The sequence below is a fragment of the Macrotis lagotis genome, chromosome 1, assembly GCF_037893015.1.
Source record: "Macrotis lagotis isolate mMagLag1 chromosome 1, bilby.v1.9.chrom.fasta, whole genome shotgun sequence".
In the NCBI taxonomy this organism is placed as follows: Eukaryota; Metazoa; Chordata; class Mammalia; order Peramelemorphia; family Peramelidae; genus Macrotis; species Macrotis lagotis.
The window spans coordinates 480,313,566-480,339,690 of NC_133658.1; the positions used below are offsets into that span (position 1 = coordinate 480,313,566).

The 26,125-nt window shown below is 36.4% G+C and overlaps 1 protein-coding gene across 2 annotated transcripts in view; it reads right to left on the minus strand.

Moving 5' to 3' along the window:
* NIPA1 (NIPA magnesium transporter 1) overlaps nucleotides 1-21,611 on the minus strand; it is a 60,734-nt gene extending 39,123 nt beyond the window's left edge. Inside the window, exons 1-2 of one of the 2 annotated variants that reach the window (XM_074213713.1) lie at nucleotides 21,446-21,611; nucleotides 439-486 (exon numbers count right to left, since the gene is read on the minus strand). In XM_074213713.1, the coding sequence (XP_074069814.1) occupies nucleotides 439-486; nucleotides 21,446-21,599 (202 nt within the window). In that variant the 5' untranslated portion in view covers nucleotides 21,600-21,611. The remainder of the gene's footprint in view (nucleotides 1-438; nucleotides 487-21,445) is intronic. The other variant, XM_074213714.1, reaches the window with a different exon arrangement.
* Between the last annotated feature and the right edge of the window lie 4,514 nt (nucleotides 21,612-26,125).

The window sequence follows — 26,125 nt, forward strand, 5'->3', positions numbered from 1 at the left end:
TAATTCCATTTAATTCATGTGGCACCTAAATGTTTCCTTGGTAATTTGAAAAAATAGAATATTTAGGATATAAGTGGTCTAAAACTACAGGCACATATTGTGCACTGGGAAAAGCTGACTCAGAGGCAAGGTTTGAGGTAGAAGAAAAAGATAATAGAATAATTTTTTTCTCTATTCCTTCCTCCCCATTCCCACCACCAGTTCTCTCCATCTGTCCTCATTCTCTGCATCCCTGTCATTTCTATCCTTACTTATTCCAAAAAAAGGAAGAGAATAGTGAAGAGGACATGAACTCTGAAAGGTAATTCAGGTACCCAGAAAGAGTTAAAGTGAAATTAAAGCCATACAGAAAGCAGTGTGTGTCATTCCTCCATATCCATAGCTTTGCTTGTAATGAATGATTAGCTTTTAAAAAAAGTCATTTTAAGACATACTTACTTGCAATTGTACCAGACCACCAAACTATGTCTGTTAAATAAGAAGTACCTGTGAAGGATCAAGAGGAGAAGAAAATATAAAGGTGTATGTCTTTAAAATTAACACAACAGGTAATGAAAAAAAATCAAGAAGTTTTTAATCACAAAATAGTGTTGGAAGGGATCTCAGAGGTCATTTAGTTCAGCCCTGCACCTGAATGGGTATTTCTCTCCTCTAGAGTAACAGTTTCTCTCTCTCTCTCTCTCTCTCTCTCTCTCTCTCTCTCTCTCTCTCTCTCTCTCTCTCTCTCTCTCTCTCTGTATATATATATATATATATATAGTAGATATAACTATCATATATTTACTATATACACACTATAAGCTACATATTGATTCTTATTTCTCTATATATGAAACTACAGATGCATATCTGAAAACTGATCTAACCGTTAAAATGTTTTAAGTTTTGTATCAAATATTCAAACATATACTCATATATAAATACATATATGCAGTCCTCCCATCTCCCATATTTATTGATGATATCATCCCAGACCAACAGGATTGAAACCCTGCAATCATTGATTGTTCCTTCTCTCTCATATTGAATCAGTTGCCATAACCTGTCTCTCTCTCTCTCTCTCTCTCTCTCTCTCTCTCTCTCTCTCTCTGGCAATTTTTTTTTATCCGCTTCATTCACTTCCCCCATGTTAATACAACTCTTATTTAAGCCCTTATTTAGATAGATAGATCTTGGCTGGATTATTGTAATTGCCTTATTCATCTTGTTTTCAATCTCCACTCGATTCAATTAAAGTTGGATTTATTAAGCACTGACTATGTGTAATGTTACTGGAGATTAGATACTGAAGATATAAAGACAAAAATGAAATAGTTCTTGATCTCAAAAAGTTTATCTTCATCATATAAAGAATAAAGTAATACAAAGTCCATGCAAATTATAACAGAGAGGGAAAGGAAGGAAGAGGAGGGAAAGATGAAGGAATAGAAAGAGAGGAAGGGAGGAAGAGGGAAAGGGAGAAAGAGAGAGAGAGAGAGAGAGAGAGAGAGAGAGAGAGAGAGAGAGAGAGAGAGAGAATGAGAAAATCTAACTGGGGATAAGGGAATGTCAGGAAAGGTCTCTTATAGGAGGTAGCACCTGAATCATTGTTTTTCTTTTCCAATGATCAAGCATTTATTTTTTTCCCCTTTCCGCTTCCCCCCCCCCCATGGGAAAAGAAAAAGAAAAAAAGAAACAAAGCTCTTGCAACATATATCTACAGTCAAACAAAACAAATCCTATAGTCTCTCCCATCACCTTTGACAGGAAGTGAGGGGGAGAAAGTATTCTTTATCATTGGCCTTAGGAATCACAATTGTTTACTGCACTGATCAAAATTCTTAAGTTTCAAAATTATACATTTTTTTAATTTGTGATTTGTGTAAAAATGATTTTCTTGCTTCTGGTGAGATATTTATGCTTTCAATCCAAATAGGGATTCTAAGAAGCACGCTGTATCTATTAAGTTACACGATGACAATGATGACAATGATAGCAGATGAAGGTGAAATGACTTGCCTAGGATCGTACATCCAATAAGTGTCTGAAGTTGAATTCAAACCCAGAATTCTCTTATCTCAAGTCTGGTGGTCTACTCACTGAGCTCCCTGGCCCTTGTCCTTGCCTAGTACAACATGCCCTGGAGGCTTCAAGCATTATTATCCATCTGCCAATTTTTAATAATGTTTGTCCATTTTCAAAGATCATAACATCAAGGAGGTGATGCCATCACAAGCATATGAACTGGATTTGAGTGAAGGGGAGTTGTGCTAAGTCTCCAGCCTCACTTTCTCCTCCAGAATCATCTGGGTCCAGTGGTCAGAAATGAATTAGGATGTCTGGAGATGACTCTGAATGTGAAACAATCAGGGTTAAGTGACTTTGTCCAAGATCACACAGCTAGTAAGTGTCTGATCTCATATTCAAACTCAGATCCTCCTAACTTCAGGGTCGGTGTTCTATTCACTGCACCATTCATTACTACCCCTATGCATGACCAGTTCCCTCTGACTGTTCTCTCCCTATTCCTGGATTATTCAATCACCAACTATCTAGGAGTAAATTAGGCTCAACTCCCTTCTCTTGTTCTCTGGTCCTCATTTGTCTCAACCCTAGTCCAACCATGTCCTCCTAAAAGGGACTATTTATCCCTATTACTATACCATTTCCCCCGACTAGTGATCCCTCTCTGCTCTTTCCCACAACTGTAGCTCCCCTTTTCCTTAAAGGATGGCTATCAGAGAGTAGCAGATAAAGAGCAGACTTTGAAGCATGAAGACGCAGGTTCAAGTTCTATCTTTGACATATACTAGTTGTGTGACCTTGGACAAATCATCCCCAGTGCTCCAAGTGACTCGATAGTACTCTAAGTATTAGTTGCTCAGAAAGTGTCTTACTTGTATTGGTAGGAACCACTGAAATCATAGGTCCAAACCCTGTGCCCACTTCTTCCATATATTTATTTTGCACATTAATAATAATATTATTATTCTGTTCATTCACTATGCACTCCTAAATTGTTTCCCTTTTTGAGGGTCATTAAAAGAATCATGCAGGGGCAGCTAGGTGGTGCAGTGGATAGAGCACTGGCCTTGGAGTCAGGAGTACCTGGGTTCAAATCTGACCTCAGACACTTAGTAATTACCTAGCTGTGTGGCCTTGGGCAAGCCACTTAACCCCATTGCCTTGAAAAATCTAAAAAAAAAAAAAGAATCATGTAATTTTCTTCACTCTCTTCTTTTTTCCTGTTCAATTTTGAACCCGGTCCATAGTCCCTAAGCAGGCATCTTCAGTGAGAGGTTTAGATATGAAACAGAAGAATAAGTGGAAAATTTAATTTTACAGTGCTTATCTTAACTTCCTTGTATTCCCAAATTGAAGGTTTTACATTACTAACTCTCAGGAATTTCACAAATTAAATGAAGTATAACAATGTTATTTGAAACAATACCACAAAAACCACTTATCACTGGAAGGCAATGGAAGATTCTTTGTTTGAACAGTCTTTTCAGTTTCAGGCAGGGAAGCCTAAGGTGCTATTTTCCTGCCTAATTCCTAATTTACTGACACAAAAACCTAGAGCTAAAACTGAGTAGCAGCACTGTCTCACTTTATTGCCCATCCAAAACTACAAAACCCAGATGAAGTGGTGAATGCTGTACTGGATTCTCCATCCAAACACAACCGCTCTAGACATAACCTTGTATCTCTGTTGCAACTAGTGAACAAATCAGTCACTTTCCCCACAAAATCATCTCCTTTTTGCCATTGTTCTATTTCTGCCAAGGACACCACCACTCTTGCAAAGCACTCAATTGAATTCAACAAATTATTTAATAAATATCTATTTTATGTTAGGAACTGGGGGCACAAAGATGAACTTCCATGAACTAGGCAACTAGGAGACTCAGAGTCAACCCCTTGGCAAGGGTTTTTGACACTTCCTCTTTAGGTCCTACAGAGAATCCCTGAATTTCATTCCAGCTCCTTTGGAAAGTCTCACATATGTAGGAAAATATTATGCCACCATTTTTTCCCAATATATTCTTCCTGATCCCTAGTCCAAACCCATTCTTATTACAAATAAAACCATTGAGGGAAGGGAGCAATATATTTTTCTGATCATTGCACTGAAGGTAAGTTTAGATACTTAAATGTAGTCTTCATTTACAACACAACATTGCATCTCAACTTTAGGATCACAACCCCAGGCATCAGCTCCTTTACCTCTAGAATCAGAGCCTCCAACAACCAACTATCTCTAATCACAACCCCCCCCCCCCCCGCCCCAGAATGCAAGACTCAGGAACCTGATCTCTTCTAAAGGAGTTGATGAACATCAAGCTCAAGCTCTCTTTTTCTCCAACACTATAAGAGAATGGGTACCCACTTTCAGTCATAAGATAGCCATCCTCTCATATAGTTTACATCTTCTCCCCCTCCCCCATCTTCAATATATTGATCTTGGAAAGAAGTGTCAGAATACTTGTTCCTGCTCATCACTTGGCAACCTCTCTTCCTGGCAATTATCTAAAGACCCACCATATCTCTACTTTGCTCAAAGAGTTTATTTCTTGGCCCTCAGTCTTCCCCTTCACCCTAACCTCTGCTCTGTTACCAAACTATTTATCATACATGTTGATTTTTCATCAAACACTTTGATCTTTTACTTTTTCAAAGTCCTTTATTCCCATATGTCTTCATTCTATATAAGGCACACAAACGTAGGGTCATGCCTTTGATTTTGACATTACCTACAAATATTCAGCTCCCAGTACCAAGAACTATGAAACCACTTTCTATAGTTGCTCATGTCTAATCAAACCCTGAGTTACTCAACTGCCTCCTCTTCTTATCATATGCTGTTGGAGGGTACTGCAGGAAGTCACCTACCCAATAGTGCTCTACATATGGAACCTCTACAAATTTATATTATCAAATCTCAATAAGTTTTGCACTATAAAAGATATTATGGGGACAGCTAGGTGGTGCAGTGGATAGAGCACTGGCCCTGGAGTCAGGAGTATCTGAGTTCATATCTGGTATCAGACACTTAATAATTACCTAGCTGTGTCACTTAAGGTCACTTAATCCCATTGCCTTGCAATAACAAACAAAAAACAAACAAACAAGATGTTACTTTTTCTATACCTAACTGATTTTTTTTTATCATACTCCCCTCAACTATTACTCTTGATCTCTTTTCGAAGCCTCACATCTTACTTGGTGTAGGACAAGGATTCCTCTATTTCCTACAATAGGGATGTTTCCCCTAAAAGACAACAAAATTTTCTCTGAGACTTGAGTGGGTCTTTTTCTCCACTGATACTGCTTCCTGGTCATGTAAAGGCTTAAAAAGTTTTGCCCCCATGAAGCTATGGTTCCTAGGATTTGGTAAATTTCTCAAAAAGGGGGACATGACATTATGTCCTTTACCATGTAGTTGCTGAGTCATTCAATCATATCTAACTCTTCCAGACCCTAAAGACCATACTATCCATGGGTTTTTCTTAGCAAAGATGCTGGAGTAGTTTGCCATTTCCTTCTCCAGTGGGTTAAAGCAAACACAGGCTAAGTGAGATATGATCCACACAATTACTAAGTGTCTAAAATCAGATTTGAGCTTAAGTCTTCCTGACTCTAGGCCTGGTTCTCTATTCTATGAACCGTTTAGCTGCCTCTATCCTTTCCTAATGACCAGACTAATTTCCATATAGAGATGAAGATGTTTGTGTATCAAAAAGCTAAGTGTCACTCTATCCTTGCTGTTTTAGGGCAAAATAAACCTGCTGCCAGCTTGATCTCCCATATGCAATATGGTTCAAAGAAGAACAAACTTTCTTTTGACTCAAATTTTCCATCTCCAGTCATGCCCATCCTTTGAGGGAAGAGGAAGATGAAAGTTACCAGACTGTAGGTTCCTTTCCCTGTTTTTTTGGTCTTAGAAAGGCAATGGGATTAAGTGACTTGCCCAAGGTCACACAGCTAGGTAATTACTAAGTGTCTGAGACTGGATTTGATCCTTTCCCTTGAGATAGGATAGATGCCTTTTACTCAGCGATGAACATTTTCACTTAACTATATCTTACATATCCCAGTAATTTTAAATTCTTGTAGGCCATCATCAAAACCCCATTCTCCTCTTTTCCTCATCTCAACACCTTTGTGAATCAATTCAACTCTTTTCTCAAGTCCCTGGCCCTCTTACCACTTTAATAATTGTTTCCTGATAAATATCAGCCTTGAATCCTATTCATTATCCATTGCTCCTGCTCCTATACCAGTGCTGCTCAATGAAAGTAGAGAAAAATCATGTCACTCTTCAATGAATCCATTACAAATATATGGACCCTCTGGTGTTAGACAATCCTACTATGCCTGCAGTAGGGATCAGTGTTTTCTAAAAGACAACAAAACTTTCTCTGAGACTTGGGTGTGTGTGTCTTTTTCTCCACTGATACATCTTCCTGGTCACCCAAAGGCTTAAAAAGTTTCACCCACATGAAGCTGTGGCTCATGTGATTTGGTAAATTCAGCTCCACTGAAGCTCTCTCAAACTTTTTCATCAACCATCCTCAAATCTACCATGGTTATCCTTCCCCCGCTCTCTCAGCTGAGGAATTTTCCTAATATTTTATAGGAAAAAAATTGAGGCTATTCACATAAGCTCCTTCTTTTGCCTTTTGCCACTATTTCCTCCTTGACCCTTGTCTCACAAGATGAAGTGGCTTTATTTGCTACTGATTCTAACTCCTTTACCTGTTCAAGAGATTCCATTCCATCTAGCCTCCTTCAATAGACTGACTTCTCTATAATTCTCACTCTATCACTTATTTGCTTCCCTTTTTCCTTTTAAATTTGTTTTATTTTTTCCAATCACATGTAAAGACAATTTTTAACATTCATTTATCCATTTGCAAATTTATAAGCTCCACATCTTTCTACCATTCTTTCCCCCTTCCCATGGTGATGATTGTACATGTATAATCATGTTTAATATAGTTTCATATTAGCAATTTTGTGAAAGAGAATTTAGAACTAAAGGGAAAGGAAAAAACTAAGGGAAAGAAATAAAAAACATAAAAGAAGTTTTTAAAAATACATAGTATAAATTCAGACTCCATGTTTTTTTCCTTCTGGATGTAGAAGGCATTGTCCTTGTCAGATCTCTCAGAGTTGTCCTTGATCTTTGAACTCCCGAGAGGAGCTGCATCCATCATAGTTGACCATCTCACAACCTTGTTAATATATACAATGTTCTCTTAGTTCTATTCACTTTACTCAGCATCATTTCATAAAATTCTTTCTATGCTTCTTTAAAGTCCAACCACTCATGATTTCTTATAGAACAATAGTACTTCATAACATTCACATACCATACCTTGTTCAGTCATTCCCCAATTGATAGGTATTCCTTCAATTTCCAATTCTTTGCCACTAGAAAAAGAGTGCTGTAAATATTTTTGAAAATATGACTTTTTTCCATTTTTTAATGATTTCTTTGGGATATATTTGTTATCTATTATATACACACCGACATACACACATATATGCATTACTAGGTCAAAGGGTATGATAGGTTTTATTGCTCTATGGGTAACATTCATTTTTAAATAAAATTTTGAGTTCCAACCTTTCTCCCTCCTTTTCCCCCAGGACTATTTGATATAAATTCTATATTAACAATCATGAAAAACATATTTTCACATTAATCAGTTTGTTTATCACTTATTTTCAATCTCTCCCTGTTTACTAGATCATTTCCCACCCACCTACAAACATGCTCATGTCACCCACATTCTGAAAAAATTTTCATGCAATTCTTCCATCTTTGCTATCATCCTATATTTTTCTTTTCTAAATTCCTTACAAAAGTCATCTATAAAAGTCTCCAATTCTCTCCTCTCACTCTCTTTGTAACCTTTTAAACTAACTTCCAGCCTTCTAATTTCACCTCTTTCTCCAAAGTTACCAATGATTATTTAGTTGTCAAATTCAATGTCTTTTTCTCAATCACCATTCTCTAGATTTCTCTGCAGTCTTTGATACCATGGATCACCATCTTCTCCAGGAGACTCTCTTACATGTTTTTAGGATACTACTCTCTTCTAGTTATTGTTTTACCTGATTGTTTCTTTTCTCTCTCCTTTACTGAATCCTTATCCAGATCATACCTTCTAACTGTAGGTTGCCCACAAGGTTCTATCAAGGGGTCTCTTCTCTTTTTCTCTCTTTACTACTATACTTGGTGATACTTTACATCAACCTCCATAGATTTAATGACCATTTCTCAAATCTACCTATTCTGCCCTAACATTTCTGCTGATCTCCAATCTCACATCTCAAATTGCCTTTCAGACATCTCAAACTACATGTCCTAATAGATATCTTAAAGAAAACATGTTCAAAGCCAAGCTCATTTTTCTCTTTAAATCCTTTCCCTGTTGTTTTGAATAACATCATCTTCCCAGTCTCTTGAGGTCACAATCTAGGTGTCATCCTTGACTCTTACTATCTCTTATACCCCATATCCAATACATTCTCTTCATTACATTCACATCTTTCAAATGTGTCTCCTCTTAATACAGGTGCTTATCATTTTATGCATGGTGAATCTCTTGCCTCAAGGCTCCCACACCTATCCATCCTCTTTTTAGTCACAAAAGTGATTTTCCTAAAGGGTAGGTCCAATCATACCACTCCCTTATTAAATAAAGTCCAGTGACTATCATTTCTTGAATCAAATACAAACTTCTGGTTGGCCTTCAAAGGCTTTCATAACCTCTTCTGCCTCACAACTCTTCTTACACCTTACCCCACTCCATGTACTCTTCAATTCAATCATCCTACTGGCTAGTCTACAAATAAGATACTCTGTCTCTTGACTATGAGCATTGTCTCTGACTGTCCTCCAGGGCTGGAATGTGCTGCCTCCTCATCTTCTCCTACTGACTTTACTGGTTTCTTCAAGTCCCATCTTCTTTAAGAAACCTTTCCCAACCCCCGGGAATTCTAGTGTCTTCCCTCTCTTACTTATTTCTGATTTATCCAATACAAAGCTTATTTGTACATACTTGTTTTCTTATTGTTCAGGGACTGTCTTTTATCTTTTATTTTTTGTATCCCCAGAACTTAATGCAGTGTCTGGCACAGAGTAGATGCTTAGAAAATGTATATTGACTGACTGAACTGTTTGATGACTTTCAAGAGCCTCATTTTGTCCCAACATAGAATCTAAACTAAAAGAATATTGGTGGTAGAGATGCCTCCAGTACCATTCCACTGTCCTTAGCAGAAGACCTAGCTTCATAATTTATTGAGTAAAGAGAGGCTGGAGCCTATTCTCTTTCCTAACTTAGAATTCTTTGACATCATTTCACATTTTTGTCTTCTTTCATTTGTCTCTGAAAAGTCCTTCACTCTTTTCCAAAACGCCAGATTGCCTCTTCTCATACTTTAGAGATGATTGCCAGTTGTAAGATTCTGAGTGTTTTCATTTCTATACCATCTATAACTCTGTTCTAGATCAGTTATTATCAAATGATTTTTGCCCATCATGCAATATTGTTCACTGCAATGAGGAATCCTGGCACTTTGGGAGAGAATCAAGCAACCCCCATGAGTTCATACAATGTGCATGTGATGGCATGTACAATGTAAGTTTCATACAGTTCTATATAATGGCATACCCATTGATGTATGATGAGAAGCATGGAGCTGATCTTCATGAGAACCATAATCTGCCAGAGAACATGTCATCTCAAACATCATAAATAGGAAAACATGCCATTCAGAGGGAACTTGTCATCACAAGTGAGAGGAATAATGAGTGGTGGAGGGAGAGGGAGAAGGGCAGTACAAAAAGGTTAATTTTAACTCAATCCAAGAAAGGAGATTATTGTTCAGGAAAGGCTAGTCAATAGGATCTCTTGAGGTCCATTCTGATACTGAAACTGTAGTTCTGTGACTAGGGTAATGTTCTACTATTCATCATTCTTAGGAATTGTTAACCAAATATAGATTCAAAAGGGATTTTTACTCTAAAGGCAAAGCCACTTGAACACCACTGCCTTTAACTTTCACTTCTCACATATCCTACTAACTACAAGTATAGCAGCAAATAGGATGCTTTTAAAAATACACCAGTCTTTGTTATATAATAGATGCTAAAAGCTTATTGCTTGATTAGTAGATGGTGATACCCCTTACTTTACTGATAGGTAAATTGAGTTTAAGTGGCTTGCCCAATGTCACATAACTGGTAAACAGCACAGGCAGTCTTTAGACTAGAGATAGTTGTATCAAGTTGTTTCCATCAAATGCAGTTATAATTAAATTTAGTACCTCTGGCTTCAGTCTGATTGGAGATGTGTACATATATGTATTTTGTCATTTTGAAAAAATATTTATTTTCATGCCTTTATAGTCTGTCCCTTCCATAGTTGCACTCTTTATGGAATCAAAAAACAAACAAAATCCTCAGAAACATGCCTAGTCCAGTAAAACAAATATTCATGGTGGTCATACCTAAAAATACATGTGTCTCTGCATTTTAAATTCATCATCTCTCTGGCAGGAGGAGAGTAGCATGTTTCATCTTTAGTCTTATGGCCTTGTGGTTCATTTTTGCATTGATCAGAGTTCTAATGTCTTTCAGTGTTGTTTTCCTCTGCACCTTTGTTGTTATTATGTAAATTGTTCTCCCAAATCTGATACTTTGTATCAATTCATAGAAGTTTTCCTCAAACTGGATATATTCACAAATCTATGTATTTTATTAATATTTGGGATGAGATGTTTGTTTTTTTAATTTCTAATAGAAATACCATCTGTAAACATTGGCAGTGTTAAATTGATGCTACAATGTTGTGATTTTGCCATATTATCTCTTATCCTAGTTCCCCAACTGAAATGCTAGTCCATGATTCTGTTTTTCTCCTTTGTGGAGAGACCTTGGAAAACTAAGCTAAAATGAGCATAGCAGTTTGAACTATCAGACAAAGAAGTGTTTGTAGAAAACACAAAAGAGATTTGTAGATATCATGATACCAATTGCCAGTAATGTTGGCACACATAAATTTTATGACTAAAGATCTAATATTTACTTGTAAACCTATGTGAAAATTTTTTTTGGAATAAGCATTTTCTATTCTGTATATATGCAAATATATTTGGGATTTATATTAATCCCAAAGATCACAGAATTAAAAAAAAAGATCCCTCACTTGAACATGGTGTGACCAGTAACAAAAGACGTGTCTGCTTATAACAAAGAGTAGAGAATGAGAGAGTCTGTCCTTCATGAATTAATGCCTTTCCTTCAAAAAAGGTTTTATAAATAATTTACATAATCTTAGCTGAACTCTTAATACAAAGTTAAAAAGAATTTGTGCCCTGATATTAATATGGCTAAATATATACTAATTTATAGATATAAGTATTCCACAATTAATGAATGGATTTTGAAAGTCCATTTCCTACTAAGTTGTATGAAATTCAGGGAAAGCTAGGTGGCACAGTAGATAGAGTACTAGGCTTGGAGTCAGGAAGACTTATTTTTCTGAATTTTAATGTGGTCTCAGACAAATAATAACTGTGAGAACTTTGGCAAGTCACTGGACTCTGCCTCAGTTTCCTTATCTGTAAAATGAACTGGAGAAGGAAAAGGCAAATCACTCCAGTATATCTGCCAAGAAAACCTCAAATGGGGTCCTAAGGAAGCAAATGTGACTCAAATACTACTGAACAATAGAAGGCACTCAGTAACTCATCTAACTCTACCCCCATCCCCAGCATCAATCCTAAATGGTAATTAGGAGCCTAGGCCAATTCACAAAATCCTACTTTAAACTATTGAAATTTAAAAAAAAATCTTTTAACCAGACCTATCATTTCATGAGTATGCAAAGCTCCTTAGGGAATATTTTCTCAACCACTGGAGTCACAAAATCTGTTATCAGAGGTGTAAAAAAAAATTAAGTGCTTTGATTTAAAAGGAAGAATTTCTAGACCCTCAAAATGAATGTAAAATGGAGATCCAATTTATAAGTCTTAGTTGAAGAATTGAGAAATATTAAAGATTCAATAGTATGATTTGATTTTTTTTTAAAAATTACATATAATGGGGCGGCTCGGTGGTGCAGTGGATACAGCACCAGCCCTGGAGTCAGGAGTACCTGAGTTCAAATCCGACCTCAGACACTTTAATAATTACCTAGCTGTGTGGCCTTGGGCAAGCCACTTAACCCCCCCCCAAAAAAAATAACCCCAAAAATAAAATTACATTTAACTTTTTAAAAACAAAGATCCATCTCTTCCTCACACATTTGCACACCTCCCAAATTTAGAAGAAAAGAAAAACAAAATACTCTGTTACAAACACATGAAGTCAAAGAAACCAAATTACCACTTTTTTTGGTTGTTCAGTTGTTTCAGTCATGTCCAACTCTTTGTGACTTTATTTTTTAGTTTTTGTGACAAGATACTGAAATAGTTTGCTATTTCCTTCTCCAATACATTTACAGATGAGGAAACTGAGGCAAACAGGATTAAGTGACTGTCCAGGATCATATATTAGTTATGTCCAAAAAATTTATGCTTCAATCTCTATTCTGAGTCCTTCACTTCTCTATCAAGAAGGAGTAGTCTGCTTCATCATGAGACCTCTGGAATTACGGTTAAGATTTTAAAAGTTTGATGTCTTTACAATATTGTTGAGCAACATTTATTTTGAGTAATAACTGACTAGACAAGGAAATATGGATAGTACAGGGATCAGAGGACTTGGATTCAATTCCTTCTTCTAAGACTTAAACCGGCATGATTTAAAGAAATTTACCCTCCCTAGGCCCTAGTGGTTTATTTATAAAATTAGGTGGTTGGATTAGATGACTTCCAAAGCACTTTTCTAGCTCAAAGTCTATGATACTATGAAATAGAAAAATGAATTTAATAAAATAAAAATTAAATTAAATTCATAAAAACTGCTAGAATAGTAATTCCCAAAATTTTTTGGTCTGAAGACTCTTTTACATTCTTAAAAATTATTGTCTATAGGTGTAACATCTATTACAAATATTTATCATTCATCTAAAATAGTAACATAGTAACATAAGATGGTAACATAAATAGTAACATTACATAATACAAATATAATTTTATGAAAAAATAATTTTATTTTCCTAAATAAAAAAACTGAAGAGACATTATTTTACATGTTTGCAAATCTTTTTAACTTCTAGTTTATTGGAAAACAGTTTGATTCTCAAATTTTCTTCTATATTCAATATGTTGAGATGTTGTTTTGGTTAAAGTATATGAAAAAACTGTACTGCACAAGGATATATAATTGGGAAAGGATTAGTATAACACCTTGGTATTATTGTGAAAATAGTTTTGATATTGTTGACACCCCAGGGGTCTATGGACCATACTGAGAACTGCTGGTATATAAAATTGAAGTTTGCAATCTTTTTTCAATTCTATCATATAGAAATAAGGATAAGCTGCTATTTGTCTATAAAGTATAAGTTCTAAGATCCATGGAATCCAAATGCAGACCAAAGCATACTATTTTCCCTTTTTTAAAACTGGACTTATATTTTTTTCTTTTTCATGGCTCTTTCCCCCTTTTGTTTTGATTCTTCTTTCATAAACATGACTAATATGGAAATACATTTAACACGATTGTATATGTATAAAATATATCAGATTACCTGCTGTCAAGGGGAGGAAGATGGTTAGAAAAATGTGGAACATAAAATCTTATAAAAAAATTAATGTTGAAAACTATCTTTGCCTGTAATTAGAAACAATAAAATTTATTTTAAAAAATAAATGTTCTACTATACACAGTTTTATTTAAACCATTTATTTGTTTTTTCAGTGTCACTATCTATAGCAGAAGCTCTTTTTTTCCACATACTTTTGTCTCTTTATGGAAAGATGATCCATCAGGGCATCGCAAAGCATTTGGAAACCTGTGACATCCTCTAAAACCTTGACAAAGAAAAACTGATACAGAGATCTCTTAGTATTGACTAAAGATCAGATGGTTTTAGATCTAGTAGCAGCCCTGGATACTATTACTAGTCAATTAGTTACTAATAGGTTGGAAATTTCTAACAGGGACAAATAAATTCCATTTCTGAGATTCCAGTTTTTCCTCTAAGTAAAAAGTATTAATTACATGAGGCTTTATCATATAATATCCAGAAATATATTATTCTTCTTACTTCATAACATTTTTTGCTTATTTTTTTGCAAGGCAATAGGGTTAAGTGACTTGTCAAAGGTCACACAGCTAAGTAAGGTGTCTGAAGTAGAATTTGAACTCAGGTCCTCCTGACTCCAGGTCTCGTTCTCTATCCACTGCGCCACCTAGCTGTTCCAACTTCATGAGTTTTCTAAAAAATAAGACTCATGATTTCACTGGTGAAGGAAGCATCTTCTTACCAAGGCAATTGTAAAATATGGTCTTAGAGAACTGCTCGGTAATATTGAGAGGTTAAGCTATTTGCATTGGGTCATATAGCCAAATGGGGTCATGAAGAGTCAAAATTTACTGAAACAACTAAGTAATATTATACATGACAACAACAAAAAATAGTAAACTCCAAGGTATTATTTGAACCAAGACCTTTTTAACTCCAAAATCAGATGTCTACCTAGACCAGGCTGCCTCTTATTTATTTTATAGGATCTAAAAATAGACCCAATACCAAGTTCACATACATTTACAGCCATCTTTATTCCTATCATTTATCTCAACTTCATCACTCAAAACAGCCACCAAAAAGATTCAATTGTCCTTTCCATATTAAATGAACATGTATATGTTTCTGATGCTATTATTGCTATTCAATTTCATTGACTCTTCATCCTTCTTCATGATCCTATTTCATAACAAAGATACTGCAGTGGTTTGCCATTTTCTTTTCCTACTCATCTTACAGATGAGAAAACTGAGGCAAACAGGGTTAAGTGACACAGCCAGAGTCACATATCTAGGAAGAATCTGAGATCAGATTTGAATGCCAGGCCCAGTTTGAGTGTGACTCTTTGACCTATGGCATCACCTAACCTCCTGGTGCTAATATTATATTATGCTAAGTGAAAAGTCTTAAATTCTTAACATGCATGTTTCAGGTAAAAGTTTTAAAGTCATAATAACCATCATGATTATAGTTGAGGCCATGTACAACTGGAGTATTCTAACATTTACAATGGAGAGGCCTCAATTCTAGACCTTCTTCTGTTTTTTTGTGAGGCAATGGGGTTAAGTGGCTTGCCCAAGGCCACACAGATAGGTAATCGTTAAGTGTCTGAGGCCGGATTTGAACTCAGGTACTCCTGACTCCAGGGTCAGTGCTCTATCCACCCACTGCATCACCCAGCTGCCCTAGAATTTGCTTTCCATAAAGGTAAGGACCTCTAACTCTGTTGCAAAGTGGTAATTTTTTCTTCAAAGGAGGATATATGAAAAGTCAATATCTGATTATTCAGGGATAATTACTTACTCATACTTTTTTCTTTTTAGTAATCTCATTACTCATTAGCTTAAACATAATTTTATAGGTAGTAAATTGAAAACAAATAAAATTACCAGCCAACTTTACTCATTCTCAGAACTGTTAAAAAATTTGAAAGAGCATATCCTGATACATGATAAGAGGTGTTATTTGAATTATCACCCATTAAATCTTATGTTCTTTTTTCTCTATTAGTACAAATGTCAAAGTTGCTTTAAACTAATTACTTTTAGGTGCTGCATATGTGCCTGAATAGGGTAGTAATATAAAAGTCAGTATACTCATTGTCTAACACATGTTATCTTGAAATTAGTAAATGTTTATGTGGTTGTGTTTTTAAATTCTGAGAGATGTACCCCAACAACAATGCAACTGATCAATTCCAAGACATATCTAATACCCCTGCCATCACTAACAACCAAAATTAATAAAATAAAATTAAGAGAGATATCATGCAAAGAAAACATGATGGATAGAGAAAGAATGAAATAATGAGACAGGCAATCATAGAATCACAGATTTGAAGTTAAAAGAACTTTACCTTAGGGTCTCCTAATCCACCCCCCCCCCCAATTTTACTAATGTGAAAAAATGAAATTTAGGTATTAAACAACTTGTGCAGGTTCACAATGATAGTTGTGAAATTCAGCATTGTTTCCATTGCACCATACTGCTGATACATGGCTGTGAGCTACTGCTACATTACTAGGTTCCACATTTAGCTTTTTCTACCCCTGTTTTGCATACAAAATGAAATCCTTTACACTTTATACAAAACTGTTCACTTGAAGTAAGGATAGCCTATCTCCTACCTGTTATTTGTACTACTGTCAAACATATTTATGTAAAAGACCTTAAAGGGGACAATCATGGTAATTTGACTAATCAAACATTTAATTATTTTGCAACTCATAGCTTCAAGATAATTGTCTTCCCTAGGCATTTTATAAAATCTGAAAAAATATTGTTACTAATCCCATGAACTACCAAAGGCACAAAGGAAAAAAAAAACCCAACTCAACTCTTGGTTAACTTCTGTAAGGAATTTCTTTTATAAGTGATGTCATTTATGTCTCTCTTTAGTTTTTTGAGTGATGTTGGCAAAGTACTCTGAGTCCTTTGTTTTAGGATTTGATCACGGTTTTAGTGTTGTTATTTTGGTTTATCCCAGAAGAAAATGCAGTGAATTTGGGAGCTGGGCTTTTTTAAAAATTATGAACAAATCAATAAGAATCACAGAATTTTAATTAGAAGAGGCATTAAAGGCGATCTCAATCTATACCTAAAAGATTTTCCACTATAATAATAAATTAATGAACACTATGTGATAGGCACTATGCTAAGCACTAGAGATACAAAAAGAGGGAAAAGACAATCTCTGCCCTCAAAGAGCAGAGTAGACAACATGAGAACAAGTATATACAAATCAAGCTACACACAAAATAAATAGGAAGTAATTAGCAGAGGGAATAATATCCCAACAAATGATTGTCAAGTCTCTGCTGGAAGACTCTTAACCCAAGGGAACTCTACTTTTTTTTAAACTGTAATTTATTTTATTTTTTCCAATTATATGCAAAAATAATTTTTAACATTCATCTTTTTAAAAAGCATTTGAGTTCCACATTGTTCTACCTCCCTCCCATCCCTCCCCCACCCCCTTGGCAGCAAACAATCTAAAATAGGTGTTCACATACAATCATGTTTAGCATATTTCCATATTAGTCATATTGTGAAAGAAGAATCAGCACTAAGGGGGGGGGGGAAGCCATGAAAAAGAAATAAAACATAAAACAAGTTTTTAAAAAGTGAAAATAGTATGCTTTGGTCTGCATTCAGCCTCCATAGTTTTTTCTCCAGATGTGGATGACATTTTCCAACCCAAGTCTTTTAGATTTATCCTTCATCACTGAATTGTTGAGAGGAGTTAAGTCCACCATAGTTGATCATCACACAGTGTTGCAGTTAGTGTGTACAATGTTCTTCTGGTTCTGCTCACTTTATTTATGCATCAATTCATGCAAGTCTTTTCAGGATTTTCTGAAATTTTCTGACCATTCATGATTCCTTATAGAACAATAGCATTCCATTACATTCACATACCATGGTTTATTAGCCATTCCTCACTTGATAGGTATCCCCTCAATTTCTAATTCTTTGCCACTACAAAAAGAGCTGCTATGAGTCTTTACCCTTTATCTCTTTGGGATACAGACTTAGCAGTGAATTGAAGGGCATGCACAATGTAATTGCTCTTTGGCCACTGGGGATTCTATACTTCTTGAGGCAACCTAATCTACTTTTGGCCTCCCCTAATAGTAAGGAAGTTTTTTTTGACATCAAGTCTGTTCTACTCATCCCTCCTGGTTCTACTTTCTGGGGTAAAACAGAGCAAGTCTAATATCCCTCTGTCTCAGGACAGTGCTTCAAATACCTAAAGACAACTAACATGTTTTTATATATCTTCCGTTCCTTCAAATAATCTCCATATAGCATAGCCTCAAGGTCCTTCAGATGCTTAGAACTGAATCCAATACTCTGGATGTGTAGCTTGAACAGAGTACTGTAGAGCCTCAATTCTTCATTCTCAGAAACATGCTTCTCAATGCATTCTTTTTTTTTTTTTTTGGTTTGTTGTTGTTTGTTGTTCAGTAATGTCTTACTCTTTATGACCCCATTTGGAGTTTTCTTGGCAGATACTGAAGTGGTTTGCCATTTCCTTCTCCAGTTCATTTTACAGATGAGGAAACTTAGGCAAATAGGTTTAAGTGACTTACTCAGGGTCACACAGCTAGGAAGTGTCTGAGGCTAATTTTAGCTCATGAAGATGATTCTTCCTGTCTTCCTATCTTCAGGTCTGTTACTCAATCCACTTCATCCACCTAGCTGCCCATTTTTGGACTGTTAATATCACAATGGTGATTCATATTGAAGTTTCAGACAACTAAAACCCTCAGATCTTTTTCAAATAAACTGCTTAGTTTGCCCCATAGGGTACTTTTAAAATGGGGTTTTTGGAGGATAAAGACTATGTTTATCCCTACTGAATTTTATATTATTCAGTTTTTCCTAATGTTTCACCCTATCAAGAACGTTTTTAGAGTCTGACTCATTTAATGAAATAACTATCTCTCTCAGTTATACATCATCAGCAAATTTAATAAGCATACCATCTATGCCTTGATTCAAGTCACTGATAAAAATTGCAGTAGACTTAGAGCTAAAAAATGGTGAATACTGAGTGAGAGAAACATGTTCTTGTGGGTTTTGGAAAAGATGACAATAATGCAGCAAGAAGCCCATCCTGTATCACAACTTTCAAGTCTTGTGATGATTCTTAATGATATAAAGATAAGTAAATACCTTCTCTTCAAATACAGTCTGTTCTTTCTTCCCATTCCCATTACTCTTACAAAAGAAATGTGCATTATGTGATTTGCTCTCAGGCAAATTTTAATCTCTTTCCCATAGTTTTTTCTTGGGCTTCCCACTAATGTAGAGATAGAAAAATGTCAGGAAAAAAGATTTTTATTTTTACGAAATTTTCCTAGGGCCTATTCAATAGTCTGGCCCTTGAACAGCTTGTCAATCACTTGCTTCAGTTTTGATAAACTACATTAAAATACTTTTCTAATGTCATATTGGGATTTGAAGGTGCTTCAGAGATCTCAAAGCATTGTCAGCACAGAGAATCCAGATCAAGCAATAGACAATATCGTTGCTGTTTCAGAACCAGACTAGGTAAGAGATTCATCATCAGAAGTTTGAACAGATGATGGATTTTACTGGCCAAAGCAGCCTAATAAGGCAGTGATAGATTACAATCTACATCCATGTAAGAAATAGCATACCAATGAAACAGCTGATCCTCAAAGTATAAAATATTAAAGCAGGTGAATTTCATTAACTTAGGACTGAACTAAGCCCAGGTTTCCTTTAAAGTAGATCTAAGACTATGATAATTTTAATAGTTAACATTTATAAAGTTCTTCAAAGTTTGCAAAGAAAGTCTTTTACATATATTGTCTTTTATCCTTATAGCAACCCTGTGAATAAGGTGCTATTATTACTATTTCCATTTTACACATGAAGAAATTAAAACCAAGAAACACCAGCTCTAATGGGAAGTAATCATCTGAGGCAAGATTCAAACTTAAAATTTCCCAAGTTCAACACTCTATGTCACTGCACCATCTATCTACATTTATAAACAGTATTTCCATTGGTAATAGTGGAGTGGAATTGGTATCAACAGAAGACTGACCAAGAGCTAAGCTCTGAGTGGAGAGGTTCAAATTGCTGTTCTACAAAATTAATGGGGACCAGGTATAGTGGAAAGGAGAGCTTGATCTGCAACTCCCAAGGTTAACCTAATGTCCTGAACTATAACTTCAAACTCAAGGATGGAAAGCAGTGGCAATGTTAGTGTCATTTGTCCAGATGTCAAGAGTTGATTACCAGGAGAGAGGGGGACTGAGCTGACAAAACTTAGTATTCCACCAGCCTTAGAGTTAAATGGCCATATTCTTTGATGTTTTTACAATGAACTTTGTGTTACTTAGTATCTAAGTAATACCAAGATCTTGCTAATCATTTTATCTAATTAATTAATAGTTTGGAGGTTGACTATGTGAGGAAAAAATTGTTAAATTTAAAAGTCTGCTAACAGCTCTGGTAATTTTGCACAATTAAACTTTACGGCAAAGTTTCAAAGTCAATAACATATCTATAATGTGACTAAAACTTTGAAAGTGAAATGGTTATTTACTTTGGAGGAGATCAAACTTTTAAGGAGGACAGAGAGACAGAGGACAGCAGAAAAATAGATCTGGATCACCAAAATCACTTCCTTAAATGGAGGTTACTGTATATCATTCTCTCTTAATGCTACTCCTCTTCCAGCTCTTGAATGGAAAGCTACTATTTTCCACTCTGATGCTTTGAAAGCTGATACAGGATAAACTGTGGTCGAAGCACTTAAGAGAATTTAATTCTCAGATAAAGGTTAAATACCTCCCAAATGAGGATAGATTATCCAAAAGAAAACGAATAGAAATACTGTTGAATGCACTTTCATTTTACATTTGTGGAGGTGGGAGCGAGGAGAGGAAATCAGGTATTCGGGCAAATGTAAGAATAACTTCTTTTTAAGTTTGTTTGAATAGAAGGTTCTCTAGAATGGACATGACCTTTGGAGGTTTCTTCATTGGTTTGATTCTCCATTATCCGGTTGCCAGTGTAATTTCCGAGTCTCCCCTGAACAGATCACATACCTAAATACCCAGAGGGAATCGAAAGTCTTTCACTGATGCTTTAGGTGAAAATATATAAATATATTTTAACCTATGGCCAGACATCGTAGACCAATGTCTACAACATTCAAAAAAATAAAAACTCAACCGAAACAGACAGCCTACCCCAACATTAGATTAGAATAAGGTTGAGCAGGTTGGGGCGGAGCAGGGGGAAGGGACTGCAGCCAAAGCAAGAAACAGAGATTACAGAAAAGCCTATTTCACTTGAGCAGGACACACAGCTGGGGAGCGGAGGGGAGCGGAGGGGACCCAAGCCCGGCTGCTCTGCAGCAGGGGTGGGTCGGCTGCGCTCCCAAGTGCGGATGGGCGCTGCAGCTCCATCCTGTCTCTGCTCACGCTGCACCTGGCCCATCTTCCGCAGGGGTGGGCGCTGTGGACCACTCGGGCTACTGGGGAAAGGGTGACAGCATCACCCCGGGAAGCATCAGCTACAGAAGAGCCTGGGTGGGGGGGGAGAGGCAGGGAGGTGCGGCGAGGGGATGAGAGAGGGAAGCATCCCAGGGTACCCCAGGCCGACCCAAACCAACGGTGGAGCGGTGATCCCTGACCACCCCACCCCACCCTCCCGAAAGCCGTCGGGGAGGAGGGGTGCCGGGGAACCACCGCGCTGCCGGGTCCTACCTCGCCTCTTTGCCCTCACGATGCCTTTCTTTTGAAGCACAAAGGTGGATCCGTTCACCAGGCTGGAGACCACAGCCACGCTCAAGCCGAGAGACACCGCGGCGGGGCTGGGGCTGTGCGCCCCTTCCCCGGCCGCTGCGGTCGCAGGCATCATCCTCCTCCCCCAGAAGAGCCCAGGCTTCCTCCCCACTTGCTCCCCAGAGCTGCCCGGGTGCCCGCGCCTGCGCACACCGCTGGGATCACGTAAGAAGCCTGGCTAGGGAAATTTTCCTGCTGCTCCGGGTTTTAGCAGGGACTGAGAGGGGAGGGAATTAAGCAGGAAGAAAGCGAAACTTTGGGTTCAAAAGCAAGGGTAGAAAAGGGAGGAGGATGCGGGCAGCAAAGAGATAAAGTCGCTCTAGCATCCGTTTTGTATTTTTTCCAGAATGCAAATAATGTCCACTAATTATTTATGGAGTGTAACAATAACAATAATGATAATGATGATGATGATAGCATTTTTTATAATTCTTATAGATTTGCAAAGTGCTCTACATAAATTATTTCTTTTGGACCTCATAATAACCCTGGCAGATAGGTGTTATTATTATCATCATTTTACAGATGAGGAAACTGAGGCTAAGTGATGTCCAGTGTTAGTTACACAGCTAATAAGTGACAGAAACAATTTAGATCTTCCTGACTTCAAGTCCAGCACCCTTCACCTCTAGTTGAAAATCTAGAGGGGAGGAAAAAGACAGATAAACGAGGACCAGTGTCAAAAATAAGACTAACAGAGAGTTTCCTCTCATAGAACTTAGATTGAAGTCAAGCTTTAGGGAAATGTTCAGAGAAAAATGTGAAAATTAAGATAATTTTTGGAGAATGAGGGACTTGTCACTTGGCTTACCCAGACAGAAGAACTTTTTTAGCATAGTACTTTTATGTTTTGCTGTTAAAAAAATTTTGTGAGATAGGTAATGAAATGATTATTATGCCTAATTTACAGATGAAAAAACAGACAGTGACTTTGCTATGGTCATCCAGTCAGGATGTGTTGAAGTTGGAATCAAAATCTAGTAGTGTAGCCATAAATTCAGAGCTTTTCCCACCTACACTTCAGAGGCTGGATTATTATGAATGATAGGACATAGAAGATTAGATGTGGAAGCACTGAAATTTGGAGTTTGGGGTAGAAAAGTAAGAGATTAAGTGGAAAAGTGACAGGAACAATTTCTAAAGGTTAGAATAAAGAGTTTTAAAATGGGTTGAAGATAATGAGAAGCCATGAGGTAATTTTCAAAAGTAATAGGACTTAATTTCTTAAGAAAGATAATTTTGGTGATGATATTTTCAATTGATTGGGAGACCATGAAGAATGACCAATTAGCCAAAGCTATGCTATTCCTAATTAAAGTATCTTTCTGTTTCTATTTTTAAGTATCAGAAATCAAATGATTGAATCAGTAGAAAGGATAGGTTAGGTCCCAATAATTCTGATGTCCAAATCAACAAGCATTTCATAAGCATTTTTTAAGTCCTTGTACTAAGAATTGAGGATAAGGTAAAAGACAGTCCTACTTTCAAGGAGCTTACAGTCTAATGGGGAAAGACCATATACAAACAACTATGTACAAGCAAGAAATATATACAGGATACACTAGGGATAAGCACAGACAGGATGTACTGCTTTTAAGGGGAACTTGCAAAGGCTTGTTGCAGAAATGGGATTTTAACTGAGACTTGAAGGAAGCCAAGGGAGCCAGGAAGCAGAAACAAGAAGGGAGGGCATTTCAAGTATCAAGGACTGTCAATGAGAATACCTGGGAGTTTAGAGATGGAGTGTCTTATCTGAGGAATTATAAGAAGGCCAATGTCAATGAGTCAAAAAAGTTAAAGGGAATAAGGTGTAAATTGGAAGAGCTAAAAGGACAGAAAGAGGCCAGGTTTTTGAAGTAGTTTTTAAGAGAATTTTATATTTGTTGAGGAAGCCTACAGGGAGTCATTAGAATTCTTTGAATAAGGAATGATATGTTAGACTGAAATTCAACTATTGGAAACTCAGAGTTGACATATGTAAATAAAAGGGCTTATTTTTGTATGGTAGTTAATAAATGAATGACTACTTAACTATCTGGAGAGGTTTTATCTGCTGTGAGGTGAAGAAGATTTAAAATTGTTTGTTGCTATTAATTAGTAATTTTCAGTCATATTCAATTTGTGTCTATACTTTGTAAGAAATGAACGATTTTGGTGGAATTTGAGAGAGATTAGCCATTGATCACAGTCCTGGTGGTCCTTAAATATTGTGTGATAGGTTGTGAAGTGATTATTATTTTAATATTTACTGTTTTACAGTTGAATCAACTGAGACTCAGTGACTTTGCAATGATTATACAGTTAGGAAGTTGGAATCAGAATCCAATAATGTAGCCATAAATTCAGAGCTCTTGCCACTTACTTTCTCTTTTTTTTCAAATATGTAAAAGTTCTTTTAAAAATATTTTATTTGTTTTTCTAACTACATGCCATGGTAGTTTTAACCAATCATTTTTTCTTGCAAGATTTTGAGTTCTACATTTTTCTGTCTCCCTCCCTTCCCTTACTTCTCCCCTCCCCCAACAGAAAGCAATCTAATATGGGTTCTACATTTATAACCATACTAATCAATAGACCCGTACTGATCATGTTGTGAGAGAAGAATCAAATCCAACCAGAAAAAGAAAACAATTAGAGATAATAAAATTACACAATACATAGGATAACTTTTAGAAATTGAAGATAATAGGCTTTGATCTTCATTTAAACTCCACAATTACTTCTCTGGATATGGATAGTATTTTCCATTATAAGACTTTTAAAATTGATTATTGTACTGCTTAAGTGAACAAGTCCATCATGGTTGATCATCACCCCATGTTGTTGTTAGTATGTATAATGTTCTTCCAGTTCTGCTCATTTCACTTTGCATCAGTTCTTGCAAGTCTTTCTAGGCTTTTCTGAAATTCCATCCATCATGATTTCTTATAGAACAACAGTGTTCCATCACATTCATATACCACAATTTGTTCAACCATTCCCCAGTTGATGGACATCCCCCTCAGTTTCCAGTTCTTTGCCACTACAAATAGAGCTGTTATGAATATTTTTGTATTTGTGGAATTTTTACCCTTTTTCATAATCTCTTTAGAATATAAACTCAATGGTGGCATTGCAGGATCAAAGGGAATGTACAGTTTTATTGCCCTTTGGGCACAGTTCGAAATTGCATTCCAAAAAGGTTGGATCGGTCCACAACTTCACCAACATTGCATTGGTGTCCCAGTTTTCCCATATCTTCTCCAACACTGATCATTTTCCTTTCTATTCATATTGGTCAATTTGATACCACCTTGCACTCTCTTGCAATGATTTTCAGTTTTTTTCTTTGTTTTTCAATGTCTCCTATATCCCCTTGGCAGTCTGGTGAATTCCATAAATATCTTCTCAGAAAGTTTAAAATGCATCAAATAAAATACATACAAAGGAATTCCATTATAGTGAAATATAATCATGAAAATTAAAAAAAAATTCACAGACTCTAAATTAAGAATCCCTGTGAATTATCTAGGGCAGGAGATAATTCTGATGAATTTGAACTGTAATTGTGGAGAACTGAATAATCTCTGAACATCCAGAGCTGAAATTCAGAAAGGAACAAGCCCAGAGGAACCAGCAGAGCTGGTATGCCCAGAACAAGCAGCATGAGGGTCCCACTGAAAGGAAAGGACTTTGAGGCTTTGCAGTGCCAGAGGTATGAATTACTTAAGCCATGGATTCCCAATGTAAATACTTCTCTGTTAGAGGATTTTATGTGTTTAGTCATTTTTCCCCACTGATATTGTGGGTAGTAGATATATGGGAGAAAGCACACCAGTAGGGGCTCTTGAGCTATTCTTTTAAGAATTGTCCTCCTAGGAACCTAATCTTGTCATTTCAGGTAGCATAATAACTTTGAAAAGGTTAATATATATATATATATATATATATTATCCACATTTATTTATATGTTTGTGTATGTATGTGTGATCAGGACTAGCACATATTCAGAGGACATACCTCACATGTAAGAGCTGTGAGCTAACTTTTAGGGGAGTTATGATGATTGTGATAGACGTGTCTTAGAAGGATGTTTTTGGTTTTTTTGTTTTGTTTTCTTTTGTTTTGCAAAGCACTGGGGTCAAGTGACTTGCCCAATGTCACATAGGTAATTATTAAGTGTCTGAGGCAGAATTTGAATTCAGGCACTCCTGACTCCAGGGATGGTGCTCTGTCCACTGCACCACCTAACTGCTTCTGAAGGATGTTAAGGTAAGTATAAACAATCTATAACTGATTCCAGTTAGCTATATGATTAATTGGAGACACTGATTAGCTAAAGAAGCATTCAAAAAGGACCAATAATAGAGGTCTTGATCATTTTCTTTTCAACTGTCCTCTTGGTGGATCCTTGGATACCTTTACTGATGGCATAGGTTGAGAGACAATGCTTGGGCCCCAAGGAGGTCAAAAATTGGCCCTGTGAAATAGGGCCCAATGTTTTTTTTTCATTCTAAGAAGTTTAAAGACTGAACCTATATATAGGTTTCAAATGGTTATGAGATTGAGACTTTATTATCCCAGCATCATAATATCCATGTGATGTAGCCAATTCAGATACAT